Below are 23,620 nucleotides of genomic sequence, written 5' to 3'. Positions count from 1 at the left end.
GCTTTCTGTTCCAGAGAGGGGGGCCATGGAGAAATATATTTCTGATTCTCTAGCAACGGGGTTCATCCGTCCTTCCTCTTCTCCAGCGGGGGCGGGGTTCTTTTTTGTGGGGAAGAAGGATGGTTCTCTGCGACCTTGCATTGATTACCGAGGGCTGAACAGCATCACGGTAAAGAATACCTATCCTTTGCCGTTGATGTCTTCAGCCTTCGAGAGGTTGCAGGGAGCGTCCGTCTTCACTAAATTGGACTTACGTAATGCTTATCATTTGGTCCGCATCAGGAAGGGGGATGAGTGGAAGACTGCTTTTAACACCCCCAGGGGGCACTTTGAATACTTGGTCATGCCCTTCGGGCTGTCCAACTCCCCAGCAGTCTTCCAAGCACTCGTCAATGACGTGCTGCGAGATATGGTCGACCAGTTTCTATATGTCTACCTGGATGACATATTGATTTTTTCATCTTCTCTCCAGGAACACGTGCAGCACGTTCGACGAGTGCTTCAGAGGTTGTTAGAGAATGGGCTTTTTGTCAAGGCGGAGAAATGCGATTTTCATGCACAGTCTGTTTCTTTTCTAGGGTACATTGTGTCGGCTGAGGGAATTCGGATGGATCCGGAGAAGGTTAAGGCTGTGGTGGAATGGCCAACTCCAGATTCCCGTAAGGCCCTACAGCGGTTTCTGGGGTTTGCCAATTTCTACCGGCGGTTCATTCGCAACTTCAGCCAACTAGCCTCGCCTCTGACTGCCTTGACCTCCCCCAGAACTACGTTCAGGTGGTCAGACGCAGCTAAGGCTGCGTTTGCCAAACTCAAGAGTCGCTTTGTTTCGGCTCCCATCTTGATTACCCCTGATCCATCACGTCAGTTCGTGGTGGAGGTTGATGCGTCAGAGGTGGGGGTAGGTGCAGTGATCTCTCAGCGTTCTCCCTCAGACGATAGAATGCACCCATGCGCGTTTTTGTCCCATCGTTTGTCTCCTGCCGAATGCAATTATGACATTGGTAACAGAGAATTGTTGGCGGTCAAGTTAGCATTGGAAGAATGGCGTCACTGGTTAGAAGGGTCGGGGGTACCTTTTATCGTCTGGACAGACCATAAGAATTTGGAATACATTAAGACTGCCAAAAGATTGAACTCCAGGCAGGCTCGGTGGGCACTTTTTTTCGGACGTTTTGATTTTACACTCTCGTACCGCCCGGGTTCCAAAAACATCAAACCCGATTCTTTATCGCGAATTTTTGATCGTTCCGAACGCCCGTCTACTCCCGAGTGCATTTTACCCGAGAATCTATTTGTCTCCACACTCGTATGGGAGGTCGAATCGAAGGTCAAGAGAGCCTTAGAAGGGGTAACGCCCCCGGCCGGTTGCCCACCGAACCGCTTATTTGTACCGGAGGAATTACGGTCCGACGTTATTCAGTGGGGGCATTGTTCCAATGTGGCTTGTCATCCAGGAGTTAATCGTACCAAGTTTTTGGTCAAGCAACGATTCTGGTGGCCACTCATGGCTCGTGATGTTCACAGTTTTGTTTTGGCTTGCTCAGTTTGCGCCACTGGTAAGACTTCCAATCGTTCCCCAGATGGGTTACTCCAACCGCTGCCTGTCCCTTCGAGACCCTGGTCCCATATTTCGCTAGATTTTATCACCGCCCTCCCACCCTCTCGGGGTAACACGGTAGTTTTGACCGTGGTGGACCGGTTCTCGAAGGCGGCCCATTTTATTCCCTTGCCCAAATTTCCCACAGCCAAGGAGACAGCGTTGACCGTCGTTAATCACGTCTTTCGCTTACATGGCCTCCCGACAGACGTGGTTTCCGACAGAGGACCTCAATTTGTGTCCAAATTTTGGCGAGAGTTTTGTAGATTATTAGGGGCGACTGTAAGTCTGTCCTCAGAGCAATGGGCAAACTGAGAGAGCCAACCAAGATCTGGAGAGAACGTTGCGATGTCTGGTTTCCAAGAATCCTTCCTCGTGGAGTCAGCAATTGTCTATGGTGGAGTACGCACACAATACGTTGCCAGTGTCATCTACGGGCCTATCTCCGTTTGAGTGTAGTGTAGGTTACCAGCCACCAATGTTTCCTAGTCTGGAGTCCGAAGTCGCGGTTCCCTCTGCCCACGCATTTGTCCAGAGGTGTCGTCGCACCTGGACTAGAGCCCGCGAGACTCTACTCCAGGTGGGAGCGCGCACCAAGGCCAAAGCCGATCGCCACCGGTCTAGGCCTCCCGTATACGTCGTTGGTCAAAAAGTGTGGCTTTCTACCAAGAACATTCCGCTCCGCTCCGTTTCTAATAAACTTGCTCCTAAATTTATCGGCCCGTTCACTGTCACCAAGATCATTAGTCCGGTGGCAGTCCGCCTCAACCTCCCTCCAGTGTACAGGAGGATTCATCCCGTGTTTCATGTATCCAAAATTAAACCCGTGTTTTATTCCCGTATTAATCCGCCAGCCCCGGTTCCCCCACCGCCGCGTCTCGTAGACGGGGAACCAACCTATTCGGTAAATCGTATTCTGGACATGAGGCGGACTGGTGGACTGGGAAGGTTACGGTCCGGAGGCGAGAAGTTGGGTACCTGCCAGGGACATTCTGGATCACTCCCTTATTGATGATTACAATCGACAGGTAAGGGAGCCTAGGGACGCCAGGAGGCGTTCCTAGGGGGGGGGGGGTACTGTCACGGTTCATAAATTCATTGTTTCCTTCTTGTCTCGTGTAACTGTTGTTCTGTGTGTGTGTGTGTGTGTGTGTGAGTGGGCGTGGCACTCATTCCGGATGATCAGCGATCCAGCTGATCTCATTCAACACTCCAGCTGCAGCTCATTCTAACACCTATAAAACCTCACCGCACTTTTCTCTCATTGTCAGATCGTTGGTTGATGTCTCCCGTGTGTTATCCCAGTTTTGTCGACGTTCCTGTTTCATGTTCCAGTTCCTGTTCCTCGTTCTTCGGATTTCGTCTTCACCTGGGTTTCACGGTTTCAGCACTTCACCACGGACATCTCGCTGACCATCCAGTCCCTGTGTCACCAGCTACTCACTCATCACCGGACTTTCACTTACATGTATAAGAATAAACTGAGTTACCTGCATATTTGCTTCTGTCTTTTGTTCACCATGACAGGTTTTGGTTCTTTTGGCAGTGTGGGCAGGTGCAAATCTTTGGTTTTGGTGATTTTGCTTTGTCACAGAAAATGCACTGATTGGGAAATGAGAAGGAACACCTTCTTGGAGCTCCTTCAGATTGAATTGACAGAGATTTGACGTGGTGCAGAGAGTCCTTTTTCAATGATGATGATTCACCAGATGTAGAAGCCTTTGACACTTGTAAACAATCTATTTTCCCTGTAAAGCTTTTATAGCAGTATTGGTGATGTCAAATTGTATCCAAAGGCAAGTCCTCTAATGTTAATGGAATCTGTTCACAAATATCCATCATGCGGTATGGTGAACTGGCTGCTTAACAGAGTCTCATATCTCGGATACTGTGCAGATATGATAGCTTCTCACTTTCCGAAAGCCTGTGATTATAGTAAAAACTGTTGAAAAGTTACTTTAAGTTATGACTACAAAGATATATCTTAATTATAGTTTCAAATAAGTTAATTTGCTTTGTTTTGTTTACTTCAAAACTAAAGCTATTTTCAATTTCTTCAGGTTCAGGATAGGTGCAGTAAAAGGTTAAAATAAACCCCATTTCAGGCTGCTATTAGTATAATAAAAATGTATTTTTTTGCTGTTTTTGACCATATGGTCAAGATGTTGTAAAATATAACAAATAAAAATGTCCCTGGGTCAGAATTGTATAGAAAAATGTGTCCATTTGTCTCTGTGAGTTGTTTACATCAAAAGTTATGCCACTCTATATCATTTTATATCATTTTAGATCATTTAGATTTTTCGGGTTTGATGCAAAGGGTTAACAATAAAGCATTTTGGACATTATTTCAGCTTTGTACCCAATTTAATCTTAAAATAGACACTTGAATGATAAAGAAATAACAGGTTGTGGGAAAAAAAGTCACCCTATGCGCTTGAGAAAACGAAAATATAGTTGATCCTCTACACATCTTTGGCCATTTTTTTGCTATTTTTGTCCAGAAATAGGGTCAATATGTTGTCAAATGTCAAAAATAACCATTCCATTAAATTCCTGGGGTCAGAATTGTATGGGAAAATGTGTATATTTGTCTCTGTTATGTTGTTTACTTCAAATGTTATGCCACTTTTTATATCATTTTTTGATTTTTCGGGTTCCGGTCGGGTGCAGCAAAGGGTTAAAAATGAAGCCTTTGGGACATTATTTCAGCTTGGTACCTGGCAGATTCTGAAAATAGACACTTTAAAGATTTAAAAAAATCAGATGGCATAAAAAAAGCCGGGGGGTGCGCGTGGACCCCTATTTCCATCTAGACTACTGTTTTTCTTTCAATTCTGTCCTCATTTTGACTACGTTGGTTATGTCCATATTCCAGAAAATCTCCAGTGTTTTTGTAAAAGTTTGAGTTTGTTGAATAAGTTTAATAAAGAGAAGCTGCTGCATCTGCATCCTGACAACTTCCTTTGTACTGAAACCAGTGACCGTGACACTGAGAATATTCTTTTAGCATTTGTGTGAGGTGCGATAATGATACATACTCGATTAAGAAACTTCCTTTTAACTATTTATTCAGTAGATTTTCTAAATAAAAACAATGTACAATAAATTATGTTCAGTACAATTTAGGTTATAAACATAGATCCTTTACTGTAATAAATATATTGTAACACCTTGCCATGTGAGGACACTGATTTAAAGTACTAAATACTAAGAAGTAAAGTACTAAATACTAAGAAGTAAAGTACTTTGTTATAAAGAAGTTTCTAAAGACCAACTGACACCACTGCTTTGTATGTATTCCTAAAGGGAAGTTACTGACTTTACATTAATTGCTGATACCAATGTATAACCATTTAATCACATAATAATTCAAGACGTTCCTTTTACTCTGCACCAAACTTTTACAAACTTCTGTCTTATTTCTTTGGTTTGTAAACCATATACTAATGGATTTAATCCTGGTGGTACAATGTGAAACATTATACTAGCTAGTTTTCTGCTCTCAGCGTAGAGAGGGAAACGATGAAGAAAAATAAAAGTGGAGCCAGAAACAAACATGATTAAATAAACAGCTAAATGTGTGCTGCAGGTTTTTATGGCTTTGCTGTTGAGTGCTTTGTTTTTGCTGGTTATGCATACAGTAGCAATCTTACCATATGTTATAAATACAGACAAAATTGAGAAAGAAAATAAAACCACAGTATAAAGGATTCCATACACATTATTAACAACAACACCATCATCACAGGACAGTTTAAACAGTGAGGCATTGTCACAGAAAGGGTTTTCAATTTTAGATCTGCAGTGAGACAGACGCAAAGTGAGTCCTATCAGAATTGATACCATAAGTACTGACAGCCCCCAGGCTGATGCTGATAGTTTAATAACCATTTTATTGGTCATTATAGCTGTGTATCGCAATGGATTACATATAGCCACATATCTGTCAAAGGCCATGATTATAAGAACATAGTGGCATGCTGCTACAAAAATATGCACAAAATATGCTTGAACTACACACTCCACATATGTGATATAGCGCTCTGAACTTTCTTTTAAAATGTCCTGCAATAAGCGTGGCAAAATGACAGTGGTCCCTAATATATCGTTCAGTGGCAAGTTACAGAACAGGAAATGCATAGGATGATGAAGATTCTTCTCTGTTGAGATCAGAATTACAAGTGCAATATTGGAAACCATTATAAAGATATAAACCAAAAGAAGCAGGATGAAAACAACATAAGTAGACTGAGGTGTAACTTGAAGTCCCTCTACTAGAAGAATGCTGTGTCTGAATGTCAGGTTGTCCATTGCTTGTTATACACAAAACCTACAAACAGAGTAACAGTCAGACATTTCATGGAAATATTGTTTATGAGCTTTAGGCAACAAAATGCATATTATCCAGACACTTTGCATTCTACAACTCTTTTTGTGCTCATGTAAACTTGTACAGGTATATGACATTTTTCGTACAGCGCTTGTTGTCTGAGCCTGGGTTCTCCCAAGGTTTTTTTTTTCTCCATTAGGTCACCTGATGGAGTTTTAGGACACCATTAGGCCGCTTGATGGAGTTTTTTCGGTTCCTTGCCACTGTTGCCTTTGGCTTGCTCAGTTGGGGATATTTTGGGGATATTTAATTTTATTCTATCAATCAATAAATTCCACTAGAAACAAACTTTGTTGTATTATTTTATTTTAATACTGTGAAGCTGCTTTGATACAATCTGTATTGTGAAAAGCGCTATACAAATATACTTGATTTGATTTGATTTGATTTGAACAAGTTTCAAAGTGCACACTATTTTACATATAGGCCTATTAATAAGCACAAGCAATCAGAATTTTAGCAAAACATGGAAGCATTTTCATGTATTTCATACAAGGTATTTAGAAACATGTTGTAATGTTTTTGAAATACTTGGTAGTTAACCAGTACTAGTTGAATATCTAATAAAGCGACACATACTTACTGCAGTTGGATTCTGTTATTATTAAGCTGATTTATTGCTGTAAAGATCTAATTTATATGTTGCTTGATAAAGTCACAGTCAACTCAGTTTTCAGTGTTACCCAAATATAAACTTGCACTTCTCTGAAGAAATGTTTATCGGCTGTTACCTTAATATGTGGCTCAAAGGTGTTTACTATCACCCCAGAGGGGAAAACTTATTCGTATCACTTGTTGCCATGATCACAGCCATAATGATAATAAATAATGACATGATAAAGTTGTATGCATAGATTCCTAACCATATATATTTTTAATTTGTAATTTGTTAGTCCTCAATGGTCTCATACTAATCAATAGCTTCACAAGAAATGTACTGTATAACAAGTATTTGCAATAAAAATAAAAATAAATTGCAATGCCAATAAAATAAAAAAATAATAAAAATCAAAAAGGAAATAAATTATTTTCTATTTTTGTCTTGTTTTATTTATTGTAGTAAATATCTTGGTTAACCAAAATACATTGATTTATTGACACTTTTTACTGAAATATTTATGCCAATTTGTTAACCTACATTCAGTGTTCCACAGTTAAAAATGATTAACATAGAATATTTGAGTATGTTTTACAAGAAAACACTGTTTCAGTCTTTCTACTTTTCTACTTTTCATGATTAACGTGTTACTTTCTGTTTTTGGTAATAATTTGTGAAATGTTCTAGCAATTTCTGAGCTTAAAATTTGCTTCAGTAAATCATACACAATTTTTTTAGTGTAGGTGTAATGGATTACAAATTAATTATTTACTGTAATCTTATTTTATTTTGCAAAAAGTAGACTGGTGTGAGTATAATCTGATTCTTATTATAAGATTTCAGTTGTTACAATTTGTCAGGATCAATGAAAGAGGATTCAGTAGCGAGTGTGAAAACAACAGTATTTATTAAAGGAGGTAATCAGAATAGATGGCATGGGTCAGATGAACGGAGGTGCCCAGGAACAGTCTCTCTTGGCAGCGCAGGGACGCGAATGGGCAACCCAATCCTCCGTAGACAACGAGGAAGAATGACCAGGAAGACAGAATCCGTAATCCAGACACGGAACACAGGGACCACTGAGACAACCAGGACCAGGACACAAACACCGGGAACTCCAAACGATCTGACAAACACAAGGTGGATGGCGAGCACCTGAACCTTAGTGCGTGCTTCCACCTGGAGGAGAGTCTCACAGGCTCTGCTCCACGTGTGGCGGCACCTCTGGACGAAGGCGTGAGCAGTGGGGACCGCGACTTCGGATTACAGAATCGGAAAAATATGTGTCTGGTAACCTAAGCTACACTCAAACGGGGAAAGGCCCGTGGATGACACTGGTAACGAGTTATGTGCGTAACCCATGTGAGTTGCTGGCTCTGGGAGGAAGGATTCTTGGATACCAAACATCACAACACTCTCTCTAAGTCTTGGTTGGCCCTCTCAGTTTGGCTATTGCTCTGCGGGTGAAATCCTGAAGACAAAATTCGGTGACAAAATCGAGTGCTATATGGGACCAGGGTCTCGAAGGGACAGACAGCGGTTGAAGTAACCCATCCGGGGGTCGATTGGAAGTCTTACCACAAGCATAAACCGAACAGGCCAAAACAAAACTCTGAATGTCACAAGCCATTATCGGCCACCAGAATAGTTGCTTAACCAAAAAGCTGGTATGGTTTACTCCTGGATGACACGCCATGTTGGAACAATGACCTCACTGAATAACGTCGGACCGTAATTCCTCCGGCACAAACAAACGACTCGGTGGGCAAACGGGCGGGGGCGTTACCCCTTCTAAGGCTGTGTGGACCTTCGACTCGATCTACCATGTGAGTGTGGAGACAATACGTCTCTCAGATATAATACACTTGGGAGAGGGCGGGCATTCAGAACGGTCAAAAACGCGGGACAAGGCATCGGGTTTGATGTTTTTAGAACCCGGACAGTACGAAAGAGAAAACTCAAAATTACTGAAAAAAAGTGCCCACCGAGCCTGCCTGGAGTTGAGTCATTTAGCGGATCTGATGTATTTGAGATTCTTGTGATCGGTCCAGATGATAAAAGGTACCCTCGACCCTTCTAACCAATGACGCCATTCCAAGTACCCCGCCCCAGTAGGAGAAGAGGAAGGACGAATGAGCCCGGCTGCTAAAGAATCAGAAATGTATTTCTCCATGGCCTCCCTTTCTGGAGCAGAAAGCTAGTATAACATGCCCTTAGGCAGAGATGTACCTGGTAGTAGATCTATAGCACAGTCATAGGAAGGATGCAGAGGAAGAGAAGCAGCCCAGGACTTACTGAACACTTCCTTCAGGTCAAGGTACTCCTCGGGCACGTTTGACAAATTCACAGACTCTTCCTGCAACACAGAACAAGACACAGACAAACAGGTAGACACAAGACAAGTGGCATAGCACTGATTGCTCCAGGCCGAGTTGGAGCTGTGGCCCCTGTCAACCCTGGGATTGTGCTGCACTAACCAGAGATGACCTAGGATGATGGGAACCAGCAGAGAGTCCATGAGCATAAAAGACAGCTCCTCCGTGTGGTTCCCCGATGTGATGAGGGTTATGAGACCGGTGGTGAATGATATGTCAGGAAGTTCTTGTCCGTTAAGTGCATTGACAGAAATCTTGTGAGTGAGGGGAATGATAGGGATCTGAAGGTTGTGTGCTAATTTTTGGTCCATGAAGTTACCTTCAGCTCCCGAATCCAACAAGGCCTGGCAGTGGTGAAACTGGGTTGCCCATTGCAGTCTTACCGGGAGGAGAGTCGAAGATGAGGATTTTTCCACGGAAAGTCCGCCCGACAGTAGCCTCAGCTCTACTGCCGGGCTTGATCTTTTACCGGGCAGTTCATCAGAAAGTCCCCGGCTCCACTGCAGTAAAGGCCATTCTCTCTCCTCCCGGGAAAGCCGGGCTCTACCCACCTGCATGGGTTCGTGATCCATGGCATTGACCGTATTACAGACGCTGGACCTGGAATACTCAGGGTTCTTGAAAACCAAAGTTTGGCGTGCTCGCTGCTCCCGTTGCTGTGGTCGTTCGTCCACATGCAGTGCGAATTCAATCAGTCTGTCGAGATCTGTGGGGAGTTCCAGCGTGAAGATCTCCTTCTGACTACGGTCAGCCAACCCATGCAGGAACATGTCCCACTGCACCTCCTTGTTCCATTTGCACTCAGCTGCCAATGTCCAAAATTCGATGGAATAGTCAGAGATGCAGAACAGCACGAATGTTGGTTCTCCCACACCGCCGTTTCCCACAGAGCTGCGTGCCCTGACAGCAACGTCATAACCAATGCCACCTTAGACTGTTCCGTGGAAAACATCAGGGGCTGAAGAGAAAAGAACAACAAGCATTTGGTTAGAAATGCTCTACAGCAGTTAGGCTCACCAGAGTATGCTTCAGGAGTGGGTAGGCGCGGCTCATGCTGATGATTGTTGTTCGGTGGAGTGGCAGGAATGGACAAGCGGGGGTGGCGCAGTGGGATTCTTTAGTTCATATTTGTAAAGGGGGATGTTACAGGATGTAATGAATCATGCGATCGGCAGTCGATTGCTTTTTGCCTTGTTGTTCTCTGGCTGTTCTGTTGTCAATACAGTTGCTGAGCTGCACTCGCATGTCTTCCTCTTATTTTATGATTATACTGCTGCATAAACAATCACCTCCCTCATCCAACCTCCCTGTTTCGTAAGACTTTTGAATATTGCAGAACTTTTGTTAGACTGCTAAATTTAATACATATTAGTTAAAAGTAAACTTGTGAAACAAATCAGTAATGTGTTCAGTGTGCAGAATACACTATTGGCACAAAAAAAAAACAAAAAAAAAATTGTCATCTTTCAAAAAGATGCAGTAGTGACAACATATTAATGCTATCAGAACTGTTTAGACCACATCTCTAGAGTTATAGCGGGTATTTTCTTTGCCTTGTGATTGGTCATCTTTGATTTTGTGTTTGTCTGATTGTATGGTTAAATGTATATTCACATTTAATAGGTTATCTGCCTTTGTTACAGATCATAACTATTACATAAGAAAGGTCTGGTCTTTCTGGACTTCCTCTGGTTTCATTTTTGATAAAATCTTAATATGGCTTTGACATTCGGGAAAGAAATACCCACTGCACCATACTGACAAACACGTGCCCACTGTGCTGCAATAGAGGTCAGCACAGGCTTTAAACTGAGGTCCAAACCCAGCCCGTACCCGAGATAGTTTGACCCGACCCAAACCCATCTGGTAGCCTACTGTTAAAGTTTAAGACCGAACCCGACCCAAACCCGAAATCCGTCACTGTTGAGATATAGGCTATCTGTATTCTTGCTACCATAAGCCAAGACAGCTTTAAGACCTACACTGGACGTAACCACTGAGCTATTTATTAGTTGAAACTACAATACCATATCGTACAAGTTTAAAACATTTAAATAGACACATCAAGTAGAAATAAAAATGAGTATGATTCAGAGCGCTTCCTTTCATACAGTTTGCACTTATTCATTTATCTCATTGTACAATGTTTTGAACATTTAAATACATAGTAGAAAATGTATTATGCAGTGTTTTAGTTGATAGCAGCGTACAATGCATTCTTTGAGTTTCATGTAATTTATTTTATCAAATCAGGTTTGAAACATTTAAATATACATATCAAATTGTAGAAAATGTTTATGATGCAGTATTTTATTGATAGTAGGCTACTTTAGACAAAGCTCTGATTTCTGAGACACAAATGCAGAATGGCTATTAGATTTGTGCTGTGCTCAGTTTACACTCATTTACATCACACACATTATTGTGTAGTAATTTTAGAGGTTTATGTATAATTTTGTGATATCCCCTGGCTCATCTGTTATCCAGCAAACACTGTCTGTGACTGACGAATATTTTTCCAACAACCCCATTTCCAGAAAAGTTGGCACATTTTGTAAAATGCAATACAATCAAGAATCTATGATTTTTAAATTCTCTTAAACCTTTATTTAGCTGGAAAGATTTACAAAGAAAATATTTCCAATGTTTTCACTGACCAACTTAATTGTATTTTGTAAATATAAAAAATTTTTGATTTTGATGGCTGCAACACATACCAAAAAAGTTAGGACAGAGGTATGTTTACCACTTTGTCACATCACCTTTTCTTTTAATGACATTTAACTCTTTCCCCTCAAGCATTTTAAAAAAAGTTGCCAGTCACCGCCAGCGTTTTTCACCATTTTCACAAGTTTCATGGCCCAAAGAATATTTTGTTGTATGAATATCTGAACATGCAATATATCTTTCAGGTTTAGAGATGAATCAGACAGGTGAGTAGAATAAACAGTAGTTGTTTTATTTAGAACAGAAGCACGGAACCATCAGATGTATAGTTGAGTTGATAATGGCAATGTGGAAATGAACTTAGCTGGAGAAATAACTGAATGTCTTTTGCAGATGGAGGTAGACCAGGCTGGAGAACGGAAGATGAAGGAGATCAGCGGTGATGGCAGATGGTAAACAGGAACACAGACTGAAGATGAGTATCGCAGGTAAGTAGATCAGGTAAGTCTTGGGAGTGAGTCTTGCGTGTCTTGGTAAAGACGAGACTAGACAGTGAACTTATGGTGAAGTGGTGTTATATAGGGAGCTGATGATGATGAGGTGCAGGTGAGGTGGAGAGCTTGTGCAGGAAGCCCTGACAATATCAAAAGAAAGAACAAAGCCTCTGCTTTTAAACAACAACAACAAAACCCTGTTTAATTCTAGCCCTAGCTTCATGCATTCTTTTTCTCAACACTTGAATATGGGTAAATTTCATAAAAAAATCAACATTTTGAGCAAAAAAGATGAGAAAATCTTATTTTTTGTCAAAAACGACATCCAGATAGGATTCAGAATGATGATCAAAACATAGATAGGGTAGATCGAGTCCATCAAAACCTCTAATGCTTGTACAGTCCTTGTCTTGGGTCGACATTTCATTCAATAACATTAGGCAGTAGGGCTGCACGATTGATTGCAATTTACATGAAATCGCACTTAAACCGATTTGGCTTATTGCAATTATGAAATCGCAAAGTCTGTGATAATTTTTTTGCGCAGTTTGTCATTGATGTATAGCTCTGTAAACACTGCTCCATCTGAAAGCACTATGCGTTTGAATCACTTATAACGTGCATTTGAAAAAGTAACATGCATCAAACATCTTTCCAAACATAAGAAGCATTTCTGAACCTCTTGTCCAACAAAACACAACATTTAATAACATGCTTTTACTCTAAACTCACTTCATAACGACAGTTTAGCATCCTTCTGTGAGATGATGTGGCTTCTTACACAGAATAAGTGGAATTTATTATAAAAAAGAATTGGAAAAAAAATCCAGGTCCAGGCACTCAGTAGGATGCAAAAGTTAAAAAGCAAAAGTTTATTATTCTAAAGGGCTAAAGCATTAAAACACCAACACATATCGTCCCAATGGCCTTCATCAGGGTGTTGGTAACAAACAAACAGAATCAAGCCATACTTATAGTTGCATTGATTTCAGGTGTGCCACTCTGGCACTTGCAACACAATTTCTTTGCCACTAGAGGCAGTAGTTCAGGTCATGTCTAATACCAGAGGTTAAACCAGTGGTTCTCAACCTCTCCTGCAGGGACCCCCTGACAGGCCATAGCTGTGTCCCAATGTGAAGGCTGCATCCTCCGAAGGCCGTATTTGAAGGCCGATTGGCCGCATTTGAAGGCCGATTGCGTCACAGCGGCGCGACGAAGGATGTCCCAATTCAAAGACTGCATCCTTCGAAGGTCGCATTTGAAGGCCGATTGCGTCACCGCGGCGCGACGAAGGCTAAAAGCGACACCAAATGCACCCTTCTTTCCCCGTGAAAGGAAGGATACAAAAAGGATCCTTAGTGGCCTATCCTACCCTATTCTACCCCATAAGTCATTGCGCGCCGGTGATGACACCATTTTTATTTTATTTTTTAAAGGCGGTCGAGACTAGAGATCGGGGGTGGACAGCAAATTCACATTTAAATGTAAGTATTATGTTTTCATTTACTCAAATAGCTAGCGAACCCAGAGTTAAAGTTTCTTATAAACTTCATCTTAACTCCTTCGTCATCATTGCGTGGCTTCATTTGTCAGGTAGTTTGAGGCAAAACTTGCGCTAATATTAGTTTAACAACCTATTTGTAATATTTGCACTAGTCTATCTCACTTGTGTATTATAAGAAATATCACTCACCCTATAAAGCCCACAACAGTAAGAAAAGCAGTAGATAAGGCAATGGGGTTTCACTTTTATGTGTTTTTGTAGTGCTGTCATGCAAGCTATGTGGTTTTAACCAAATTTGAGTATCCAGAAATATGATTTCTTAAGTATTTTGTATGCATGTCTTGATGTGTTATATTTTGCAGTGTTAACAATGCACTTAAGATTGCACCCCTGTGTTAAGTACCCCTTTCTGCTTTTTTAGAGCAATTCAGGAGAAAATGGGTCTGGGGAAGGTAAAATAAATAAATAAATAATAATAATAATAATAAAAAAAAAAATATATATATATATATATATATATATATTAATATATAATTATATAAGAAAATAAAAAGTAAAATATACAAGAAAATTAATACACACATCTTTGCTGAAATGTAGTGCTGTTGTTGTTAACATGCCATGGTTCATTTGCTCTGCCCTTAGGATTGCAAATGTCCTGGGACAGGTGAGGGTGTGAGTGGGAAACCCACTACTGAAACTTGGCCCTGGTTGATCCTCATGGATGAGGTGTTGGGACAGAGGCATTGCACCAACCCCCCTGTCGTCATTGCCTCAATCCCTGAGGACACACCAGGGCCGAGTTCAGCAGTGGGTGCCCACGGTGAGGAGGAGCCAGAGGCAGCAGCACCAGAAGCACCATCAGGAGCAGCAGCAGCACCAGCAACAGCACGAAGGCGAGTTTTTGGACTTGATCAGAGAAGACATGCAACTAGAGAGGGAGGCATAGGTGAGGAGAGCACAGGAGAGTAGGGAGAGGATGGACAGGCTGTTTTTTCTTCTTGAGAGAATGATTGAAAAATATATATTTTTTCTACATATTCTTGTTTCACTTTTTTTCACTTTTATTTTTTAAAAGGAAAAAAATTCTGTACATTATTTTTATGCAACTTTAAATGTGTAAATAAAAGAGAATGAATTATTCTGGACATTGTTTATTTTTGTAATGACAGTCATAATTTCTACATGAAACAAATTCTTCTATACCTTTTTTTAAAAATAAAATTGGTAAATTAAAATCATTTGGTCTATAGGCTACATTAAAGTACTTTTTCCAACTATTTACAACATACATTAAACATAACAAAATCAACATAAACATTTAAATTTACAGTACATAAAATAAGAAAAAAATGATGTAGACTTTTATTGAGCTGAGCAGGGAGACCCTGGTGGTGCCGCTGGACCGGGATGGGCTGCCCCTGGTAATGCCTCCTGCTGGTGGGACATCATCTGGGATGGTCTCCAGAGTGTTTAAGTGCATATTTCCAATATCCACTAAGTTGTCTACCAACAGGTTTGCAGGGCTGATTCAATCGATGGCTTTCTGAAAAAAGTACTTTTAATTACTAATACTGCATTGGGGAAAAACTACTAAAACCTTAGTTAAGCAAAATTATCTTGCATACTCTAATGTACTTAAAGTATCAAGAGTAAAACTAAAGGTATGTATTCTGCAGGGGGTAAAAACTCCTTGTCAGGGTTCTTATGATGGTTTTGCATTTATATTAGGATACTACTGCATTACTGCGTATTTTGCATTTTACTTCTGAATATTTTCAAGGTTGTTACATTTAAACTATATACTTTTGTGTAGTTTAATGTAAAAACATATTGTGATGTGAGGGAAAAAAGTACTTTACTTTACTAAAAGTAGGTTACTTCACTTTTGTATGTGAATACTTAACGAAGTATGCAGTTCCGAAAATTAAAGTAACAAAATATAGGTCTATTGTCACAATATTAACAAATTGTTGCTAACTACAGCTGCGTCCCATATCAAAGGGCGCATCTGAAGCGCTCGGACCGGTCTAGCCTACGGAGGATTGTTCTTGTCGCCTGGCAACAATGACAGCTGCCGATGACGAGCGGGAGAAATACTGGACTTTTTTATATTCAATTGGGTTTTATATTCAAACAGGGCTAAACCGAAAATACATAACCTGGCAGTGCCGGGGCTGAAACATCCTCACCATGTCCTCCAGTAAAATATAAAACATAAAAATGACAATAGCCAATTCTGGCTCCATAGCTGTTTACTCAATTATATCAAATGAATTATCAGGATGGCTGTCCTCTCGCATTGTTGCTTGGCGCCAGGAGCGGTGATCGGGAACACCTGGTTGCACAATTAGGAAATCCTACGAAGGCTACATGGCGTCCTTCGAAGGACGCATAGGCTGCATCCTTCGAGATCTGCGTCCTTCTAAGGATGCAGCCTTCACATTGGGACACAGCTCATGTTTCTGTTTTAACCCTGAAATGGCACACCTGATTCAATTAATTAAAGGCTTAATGAGTAGTTGACTAATTGATTAATTTACTAATTCCTATTCTTCCTACTCCAATAACTACTCATTAATTGAATCAGGTGTGCCATTTCAGGGTTAAAACAGAAACATGGCTATCAGGGGGTCCCTGCAGGAAAGGTTGAGAACCACTGGGTTAAACCAAACAAGACCTAATGAGACATCTTCACGTGGAAAAACAGGAGTGACACCACTGCAAACAGCCAATGTACTCCACACAATATGCACCAAAAGTCAATAAACCAGTTATAAATCATAATTCTTAATTCATAGTCAAGATGGTTCTAAAACAACATGAATAGTGTACAAAAATGGCAATTGGGTCTATTGCATTCAAAAACTAGTCATCATTTACGAACAGCAATATACTGTCCCTATAGAGACACAACAATTATAAAAAGGGTGAAAGGTCAAAATCTTCATTGAGACCTGGATAACTAGTGGCCCTCAAGGAATAGATCCAATATGTCTCCCTCTGTTTAAGGCGTTTGATTATATCTCCACCCCTGGCATCAAGGCGAATAGCCTCAATGCCCACTACTCGTAAGGTTGAATCCCTCCCATGTTTTGCATCTATATAATGTTTGGCCATTGGATAATTCATATTTCCAGTCCGGATGGCATACCTATGCTCAGCTACCCTGTCTCTTAGTCTCCTTTTAGTGAGGCCTACGTAAAAGCAGCCACAAGTACACTCTAATCGATAGACAACATGGGTAGTAATGCAATTTATAAAACTGTTAATAGTATAAGTCTTATTGCTGAAAACATCCATAAATGTAGCAGTTTTAGCCATATTCTCACAATAATTACAATTACCACAAGGAAATTTTCCCTTGGGTTGACGAAGCCAAGTTTCACGTTTAGGAGCAGGGAGGTAACTTCTTACTAACTTGTCTTTAATTGTAGGGGCCCTCCTAAAGCTGATCCCAGGGGGTTCAGTGAAAATTTCCCGTAAAGTGGGGTCATATTCAATAATGTTCCAGTTTTTCTTAATGATGTCTTTAATCTGGACAGCCTCATTGCTATAATGAGTGACAAAGTAGGGTTTCTGAGTTGACACTCTTTTGGGTCTAAGCAGGCTCTTCCTTTCAAGTGATTGTGCTCTATTATGAGCTTGAACAAGAGTTTGGGTTTGATATCCTCTTTGTCGAAAACGCTGCTGCATATCCATAGATTGATTTTGGAAATCCTGATCTGAGTCACATATCCAGTGTGCGACCCCCTTACATAGTTTTATATTAAATTTACATTTATGTGTCTCAAATCGTAGTTAATGTATACGGACTTCACCTGTGCTGCAATATACATTTATTTTTATATTTATTTACAGAAATCAGAAAATTGCTGATGTTATTGGATTTTCAGGTGAGAGTTGTCCTAGACGTGGCGCGGCGCTGAGCTGCGCGTCCGGTGTGCGACCCCCTTTAGTCTCTGGATGTGGCTGATTGTCACTGATGAGCTGATCCATGACAGCTGAAGGCTTATCAGCTCAGCTATTTAATGTCTGTGTTGTCAGATCGTTTGATGTTCTCTTGCCGTCCAGTTCCTGTTTGAGTTTTGATTTATATGCTATTTGATGTTGATGATAGTGTTATTTTACATATGCATATGATTACATATGATATCGCTTATTTCTGCCTCTTCTTCGTATGTGTTTTGATCAGGAGATTCAGTAATCTATCAGAAGATGTCATAGCGCCCCCTACCGGATGAGAGTGAAATTGAGGATACTGATTGTTGCAGTTTTGCAAGTGGAATTTTTACCCAATCTCGCCTGATATAAGACAGCTGCTTATCAGCCTGTGGTCATCGTTGTCTGATTCTCCTTTTCATGATTGGCCATACTTTTTCAATAGGAGACAGATCTGGACTGCAGGCAGGCACATCCACTCTATGGTGTAGAATCTCTACGAAACCATTCTGATGTAGCACGTGCAGAATGAGGCCTGGCATTGTCTTGATTCCCAGGAAAGATGTCATCTTGATGGCAGCATATGTGACCCTGGACCACAAAACCAGTCACAACGGAATTTTTTTTGTAACTGAGATTTATAGCTGAAAATAAGCTTTCCATTGATGTATGGCTTGTTGGGATATGACAAGATTTGGGATTTGGCCAAGATACAACTATTTGAAAATCTGGAATCTGAAGGTATCAAAAAATCTAAACATTAAGAAAATCGCCTTTAAAATAGTAAAAACCTATAGCACAAGAGGTGCAGAGAGAGGACGTGGGAGATTAAGTGATGGTATTTGAAAAGAGTTTACTGAGTAATTTTAGTTGCAATGGTCTTAATTGCCTCTCTCTGATCAACCTTTGTCTGATCAGCATAAAATCAGATTTGCCTATTTTACTAGGCAAAGTAAAATTAATGCTTCACAACATTGTCCTGTGACACTAAAAACCCTGAGATGACAATACAGCACAAAACATAAGGAAATGAATGTTAGATATATATTTAAAACACTTTACAATAAGGTTCATTAGTTAACATTAGTTAATGTATTAACTAAACATGAGCAATACATTTGTTGCTGTTTTTGTTCATCTTTGTTAACATTAGTTAAAAATATAGCTGTTCATTGTTTGTTCATTGTTAGTTCACAGTGCATTAACTAATGTTAAGATTTTAATGAAGTATTAGTAAATGTTTATATTAACATTATCAAAAAAATATAAATGCTGTATACGTGCAGTTCATTATTAGTTCATATTAACTAATGTTAACTATAATGAAACGTTATTTTAAAGTGTTACCAAGACATTAATACAAAAAAAAAAAAAAAAAGTATAAAAGAGAATAAAGAAACAACATGAATTAATATGTTTGTGACTGCTATCCAGATGTCATGCCAAAGGTGAGTAATTGTCACGGAACGCTCACTTATGCCACCCTCTGGTTTCACTCGCTCCCTCTCTCCTGAATATTAGAACTGCACTTCCCAGCACTCCCTCCGTCATTATCACCTGCCTGGTTTCTCTGATCACCATTATCACTGTCACCTGTTCATCATCATCTTCCCCTTTATCTGGACTGTGTCTTCCGTTGTTCTGAGCGAAGTCTTGTTTTGCTCTGCGGACATTACCAAGCATACTCTCCTACTTGCCGTGTATTTCTGAACCTTGATCTTTGCCTGTACTCTGGACTCAGTGAACCTTTGCTGCCTGCCCCGACCTCTGCCTGTGTCTGACCTTGAGTATTGGATTGTCCCTTTGATTGCTGCTGTTCTCAGTTTATGTCTGCCTACCTGTGTTTCCTACCTGTGTTAATAAAGTCTTGCAAATGGATCCCTCTGCCTCAGCCTCAGCATTACAGTAATCCTGAAAAATGCAGGGAAACCACAAGTGTTTAATAATTTAACAACATACACAAATTGTACAAATGGCAAATAAACACTGGGTGCTCATTAAATTAGGTCTATTCACAATTTAAAGAACAAACTCGATGAGGCCAGTGCTAAGAGAAGCTAGGGTGGGTATTGACCACCCAGATGATTGTTGTAGCTGTGAGAGCCGTCTGTACCTGCAGCTAAAATACAACAAAACATGCGTCATTCTTCATTTTTGACACGATATGGGACATCTGATTACCACAGCACTTGCTTACATCAGTTAATAGTTCATAAACTATTGCTTCAACTGATCTCTAACTTCTTTAACTTCAGTTAACACAGAAATGAACGATCAACTGCACATACCTCTGCTTAGCCATGAACTGGTTGAAAGCTGATGACGTAACATACAGGTAGGCCCGCCCTCACGTGATACTGATTGTTCGATTGATAAGCTTAAATCTGATTGGCTAAAGAGTACAACTGTTCTGTGTAGGAGGAGAGCACTGCCAGGAAAGTCTCAAACACACACACACACACACACACACACACACCCAAGGTGTTTTGTGAAATGTATTTTATGAATACATATATATATATATATATATATATATATATATATGTATGTTTTTTTTTTAGGTGAATTAGGTTTCATGCATGTTAAATTGTCTACGCATGTGTGAATCATGTTTTTTGCATGAATTATAATTGAAACTAATTGGCCTCCATAGTGAGCGACCAATTAGGTAAAATAGATCACACTGCATCCTCTGACTATTTCAGAACTACAGTAGCTAGTTTGTGTCAGTGAGTTTGCGAGATTCGGCCGACGTGCAGTCTCAAAACGACACCGGGTCCCTTAATGAACGAATAATTGAAAGTATGGGATACCCAGAATAATCAAATATCTAAATTAAATAATAATCAATATTTATGATTACTTTCTAATAAGAAACACAATCTAAATGTGATAATCATTTGAAATTGGAGTCAGATCAAGTGCAGAGCTAAAGTTATATTGAAATTAAATTCTAATAAATTAAGTGAACTTAACTGGATCGCTAAAAAGACATACACTCATTATACCTTCGCCCACACCGTTGGATTCTTTTATTGGGCCGGCGGGTGGACTTTTCAACTTTATATTTAAACTTTTGTACGTTTGACTGAATTGTTTGTTTTATTTCCTATTGTCTTTTATAATGGCGTTTGTTGTTCATTTAAATATTGTTGTTCAATAAATATTATTGTATACAAATAATATGCTGTACTTGGTATTGAGAAAGGATTGTGATATGGACTTCAGCAAATGTTACATAATTACACCCGCAAAGACGGTCTTTAAGAGTGAGTCAGAACAAGGAAGTTGTTTTAGCGGTGTCATGTGAAGGACAAAGACGTACATATCGCTTTCCTCATTGGACATTCAAACTTATTTTTTGGATATCATATTATGGACATCGACATGAAGAATGAATGCTATATATGCAGGTAATATACTAGTTTAGTCAATCTCTCTCTCATAATACCATAATTATCTACTTCACATAATACAATAACCTTTGATGAAGCGACTCAACGTTTCTGCGTTACTAGTTCTAAAGTGACATTTTAGAATTAGTTACGAAGGGGTTGGGCTCAACTGTCAAACTGTCAATTTGAGATTTAAATCAGTGGTGGAAGTAGCTCTGCACAAAAGAGATTTTTTAAAGACACTCCATTGTTGTTACTTAATTTTATTTACTCCCTTGCGCCGTCAAACAGTTGTATAAACGCAATATCACACTCGTAGCCGTGCATTATGGCTGTATATCAGCACGCTGTGATTACCTACTGCCGAATCACAGCCGTGCATATCGCAGTGCTACTCTTGTGATATTTCTCATACATATATATATATATATATATATATATATATATATATATATATATATATATAAACTTCATAAACTATTGCTTCAACTGATCTCTAACTTCTTTAACTTCAGTTAACACAGAAATGAACGATCAACTGCACATACCTCTGCTTAGCCATGAACTGGTTGAAAGCTGATGACGTAACATGCAGGTAGGCCCGCCCTCACGTGATACTGATTGTTCGATTGATAAGCTTAAATCTGATTGGCTAAAGAGTACAACTGTTCTGTGTAGGAGGAGAGCACTGCCAGGAAAGTCTCAAACACACACACACACACACACACACACACACACACACACACACACATCCAAGGCGATGACAATTTGCACATTCACATTCAAGGATAAACTCATACATTTTAAACATTCAAAGGTTTTTGTGCACAGCTGTATATCTACAAATTGTGTTTTGCATTTTGTGAAATGTATTTTATGAATGTATATATATATTTTTTTATTATTATTTTTTTTACGTGAATTAGGTTTCATGCATGTTAAATTGTCTACGCATGTGTGAATCATGTTTTTTGCATGAATTATATATATATATATATATATATATATATATATACGTATATATATGTAGTGGGTGGTGCATGTCTCACCTAGGCCTTCGGTGGTGTCCTACCTGAATTAATTCACCTCTTAATATGCTTTTAATAGTGTAGAGCACAGGCTCTTTATAATTGTTGTGAAATTGCTGTTTTATTTTGCACTGACAGTTACAGGGCCCTATTTTAACGATCTGAAAAGCAAGTATCAAGCGCTAAACGCAAGTAACTTTGTGGGCGGGTCTTGGGTGCTGTTGCTATTATACCGGCGGGATAAATGACTCTTGCGCCTGACGCAAATCTAAAACGGGTTGGTCTGAAGTAGCTACATTACTCATAGGTGTGGTTTGGGTGTAACGTGAAATAAACGCCTCGGTTACGACTGTAACCTCGGTTCCCTGAAGAGGGAACGAGCGTTGCGTCGAGTTTGGCGCTATGGGAACGCTTTGCGTGATGACGTCTTGAAGCACATGTAAAATCAGTCCAATGGTGTGGCGGAACGTCAGAGGCGGGTGACGTCACGTACCAGGAAGCTATAAAAGCCGGCCCGAAACAGAAAACGAAAGCTTCGTAAAGTCTGAAGTCGTGTTGACAGGCATGAAGGAGATATGGCAAGGTGACGCAACGCTCGTTCCCTCTTCAGGGAACCGAGGTTACAGTCGTAACCGAGGCGTTCCCTTTCAAGGGAACTCGCGTTGCGTCGAGTTTGACGCTATGGGAACGTCTATACCAACGCCTCCATAGCTACAAATGTCTGTCCTGTGTGAAATCTGGTGAGCAGCACTAGGAAGACAAAACATGAGACCCTGGAGCAGAGTCTAGATCCAGAGAGTAGAACCTGACGAAAGTGTGCGGTGAGGACCAGCCTGCCGCATCACAAACGTCCTGTAACGAAACTCCTGATATAAGGGCCTTAGAGGCCGCCATACTCCTCGTAGAGTGCGACCGGACAGCCAAAGGAGAAGGCTGTCCAGCCGCCTCATAAGCAAGTGAGATAGTCTCAACCACCCACTGCTCATCCTTTGCTTAGACACTGGACCTCCCTTGTTAGGGGAGCAAATGTCACTTTTACGCCACAGGGCAGCTCTGTGGACATACGCGTCTAACGCCCGAACAGGGCAAAGCAAATTATTCGCCTCCTGGTCCGATTTCGAAAGGGAGGAGGACCTCCAAGTGCCACGAGGGAAACGAGATACCAAAGGGGTCTTTCCCCACAGACATTCCACCCAAAGGACTGTGGTAAGCACCTACGGCCGCCACATAAACCTTTAAAGTGGACGGGGTCAGACCTGCAGTGAACCGCTCTTGCAGGAACTCCAGAACTGTACCAATTGGGCAGTTGACTGGATCCAACCGACGGTCACTACACAAAGAGGTGAATACTCTCCAGTTCAGGGCATAAAGTTTCCTCGTGGAGGGAGCTCTGGACTGTAGAATGGTCTCAACAACCTCAGTTGAGAGACCTGACTCTATGAGCTGGGCCCCCTCAGAGGCCAAGCCCACAGGTTCCACAGTTCTGGTCGGGGGTGAAAAATCGAGCCCCCTGCTTGGGACAGAAGGTCCCTCCTGACGGGTAGCTCCAGAGGAGGCCCGTCGAGGAGGGACACAAGATCGGGAAACCATACTCTGCCCGGCCAGCGCGGGGCTATAAGAAGCAGGC

General features: G+C 40.7%; 1 protein-coding gene across 1 annotated transcript; it reads right to left on the bottom strand.

The window, feature by feature from the left end:
* Window positions 1-4,865: 4,865 nt before the first annotated feature.
* On the bottom strand, window positions 4,866-5,911 carry LOC311097246 (olfactory receptor 8G17-like; the record flags this gene model as incomplete). Its single annotated transcript, XM_084136800.1, has 1 exon — window positions 4,866-5,911. One exon carries the CDS (start codon window positions 5,909-5,911, stop codon window positions 4,970-4,972), a length of 942 nt encoding a protein of 313 aa, XP_083992926.1. The 3' UTR covers window positions 4,866-4,969.
* Window positions 5,912-23,620: the final 17,709 nt, after the last annotated feature.

Source organism: Abramis brama, assembly GCF_963993115.1.
Source record: "Abramis brama genome assembly, chromosome: 15".
Taxonomy (NCBI): Eukaryota; Metazoa; Chordata; class Actinopteri; order Cypriniformes; family Leuciscidae; genus Abramis; species Abramis brama.
The sequence above is the reverse complement of the archived record's forward strand: the minus strand, read 5'-3'. Positions and strand labels throughout refer to the sequence as shown.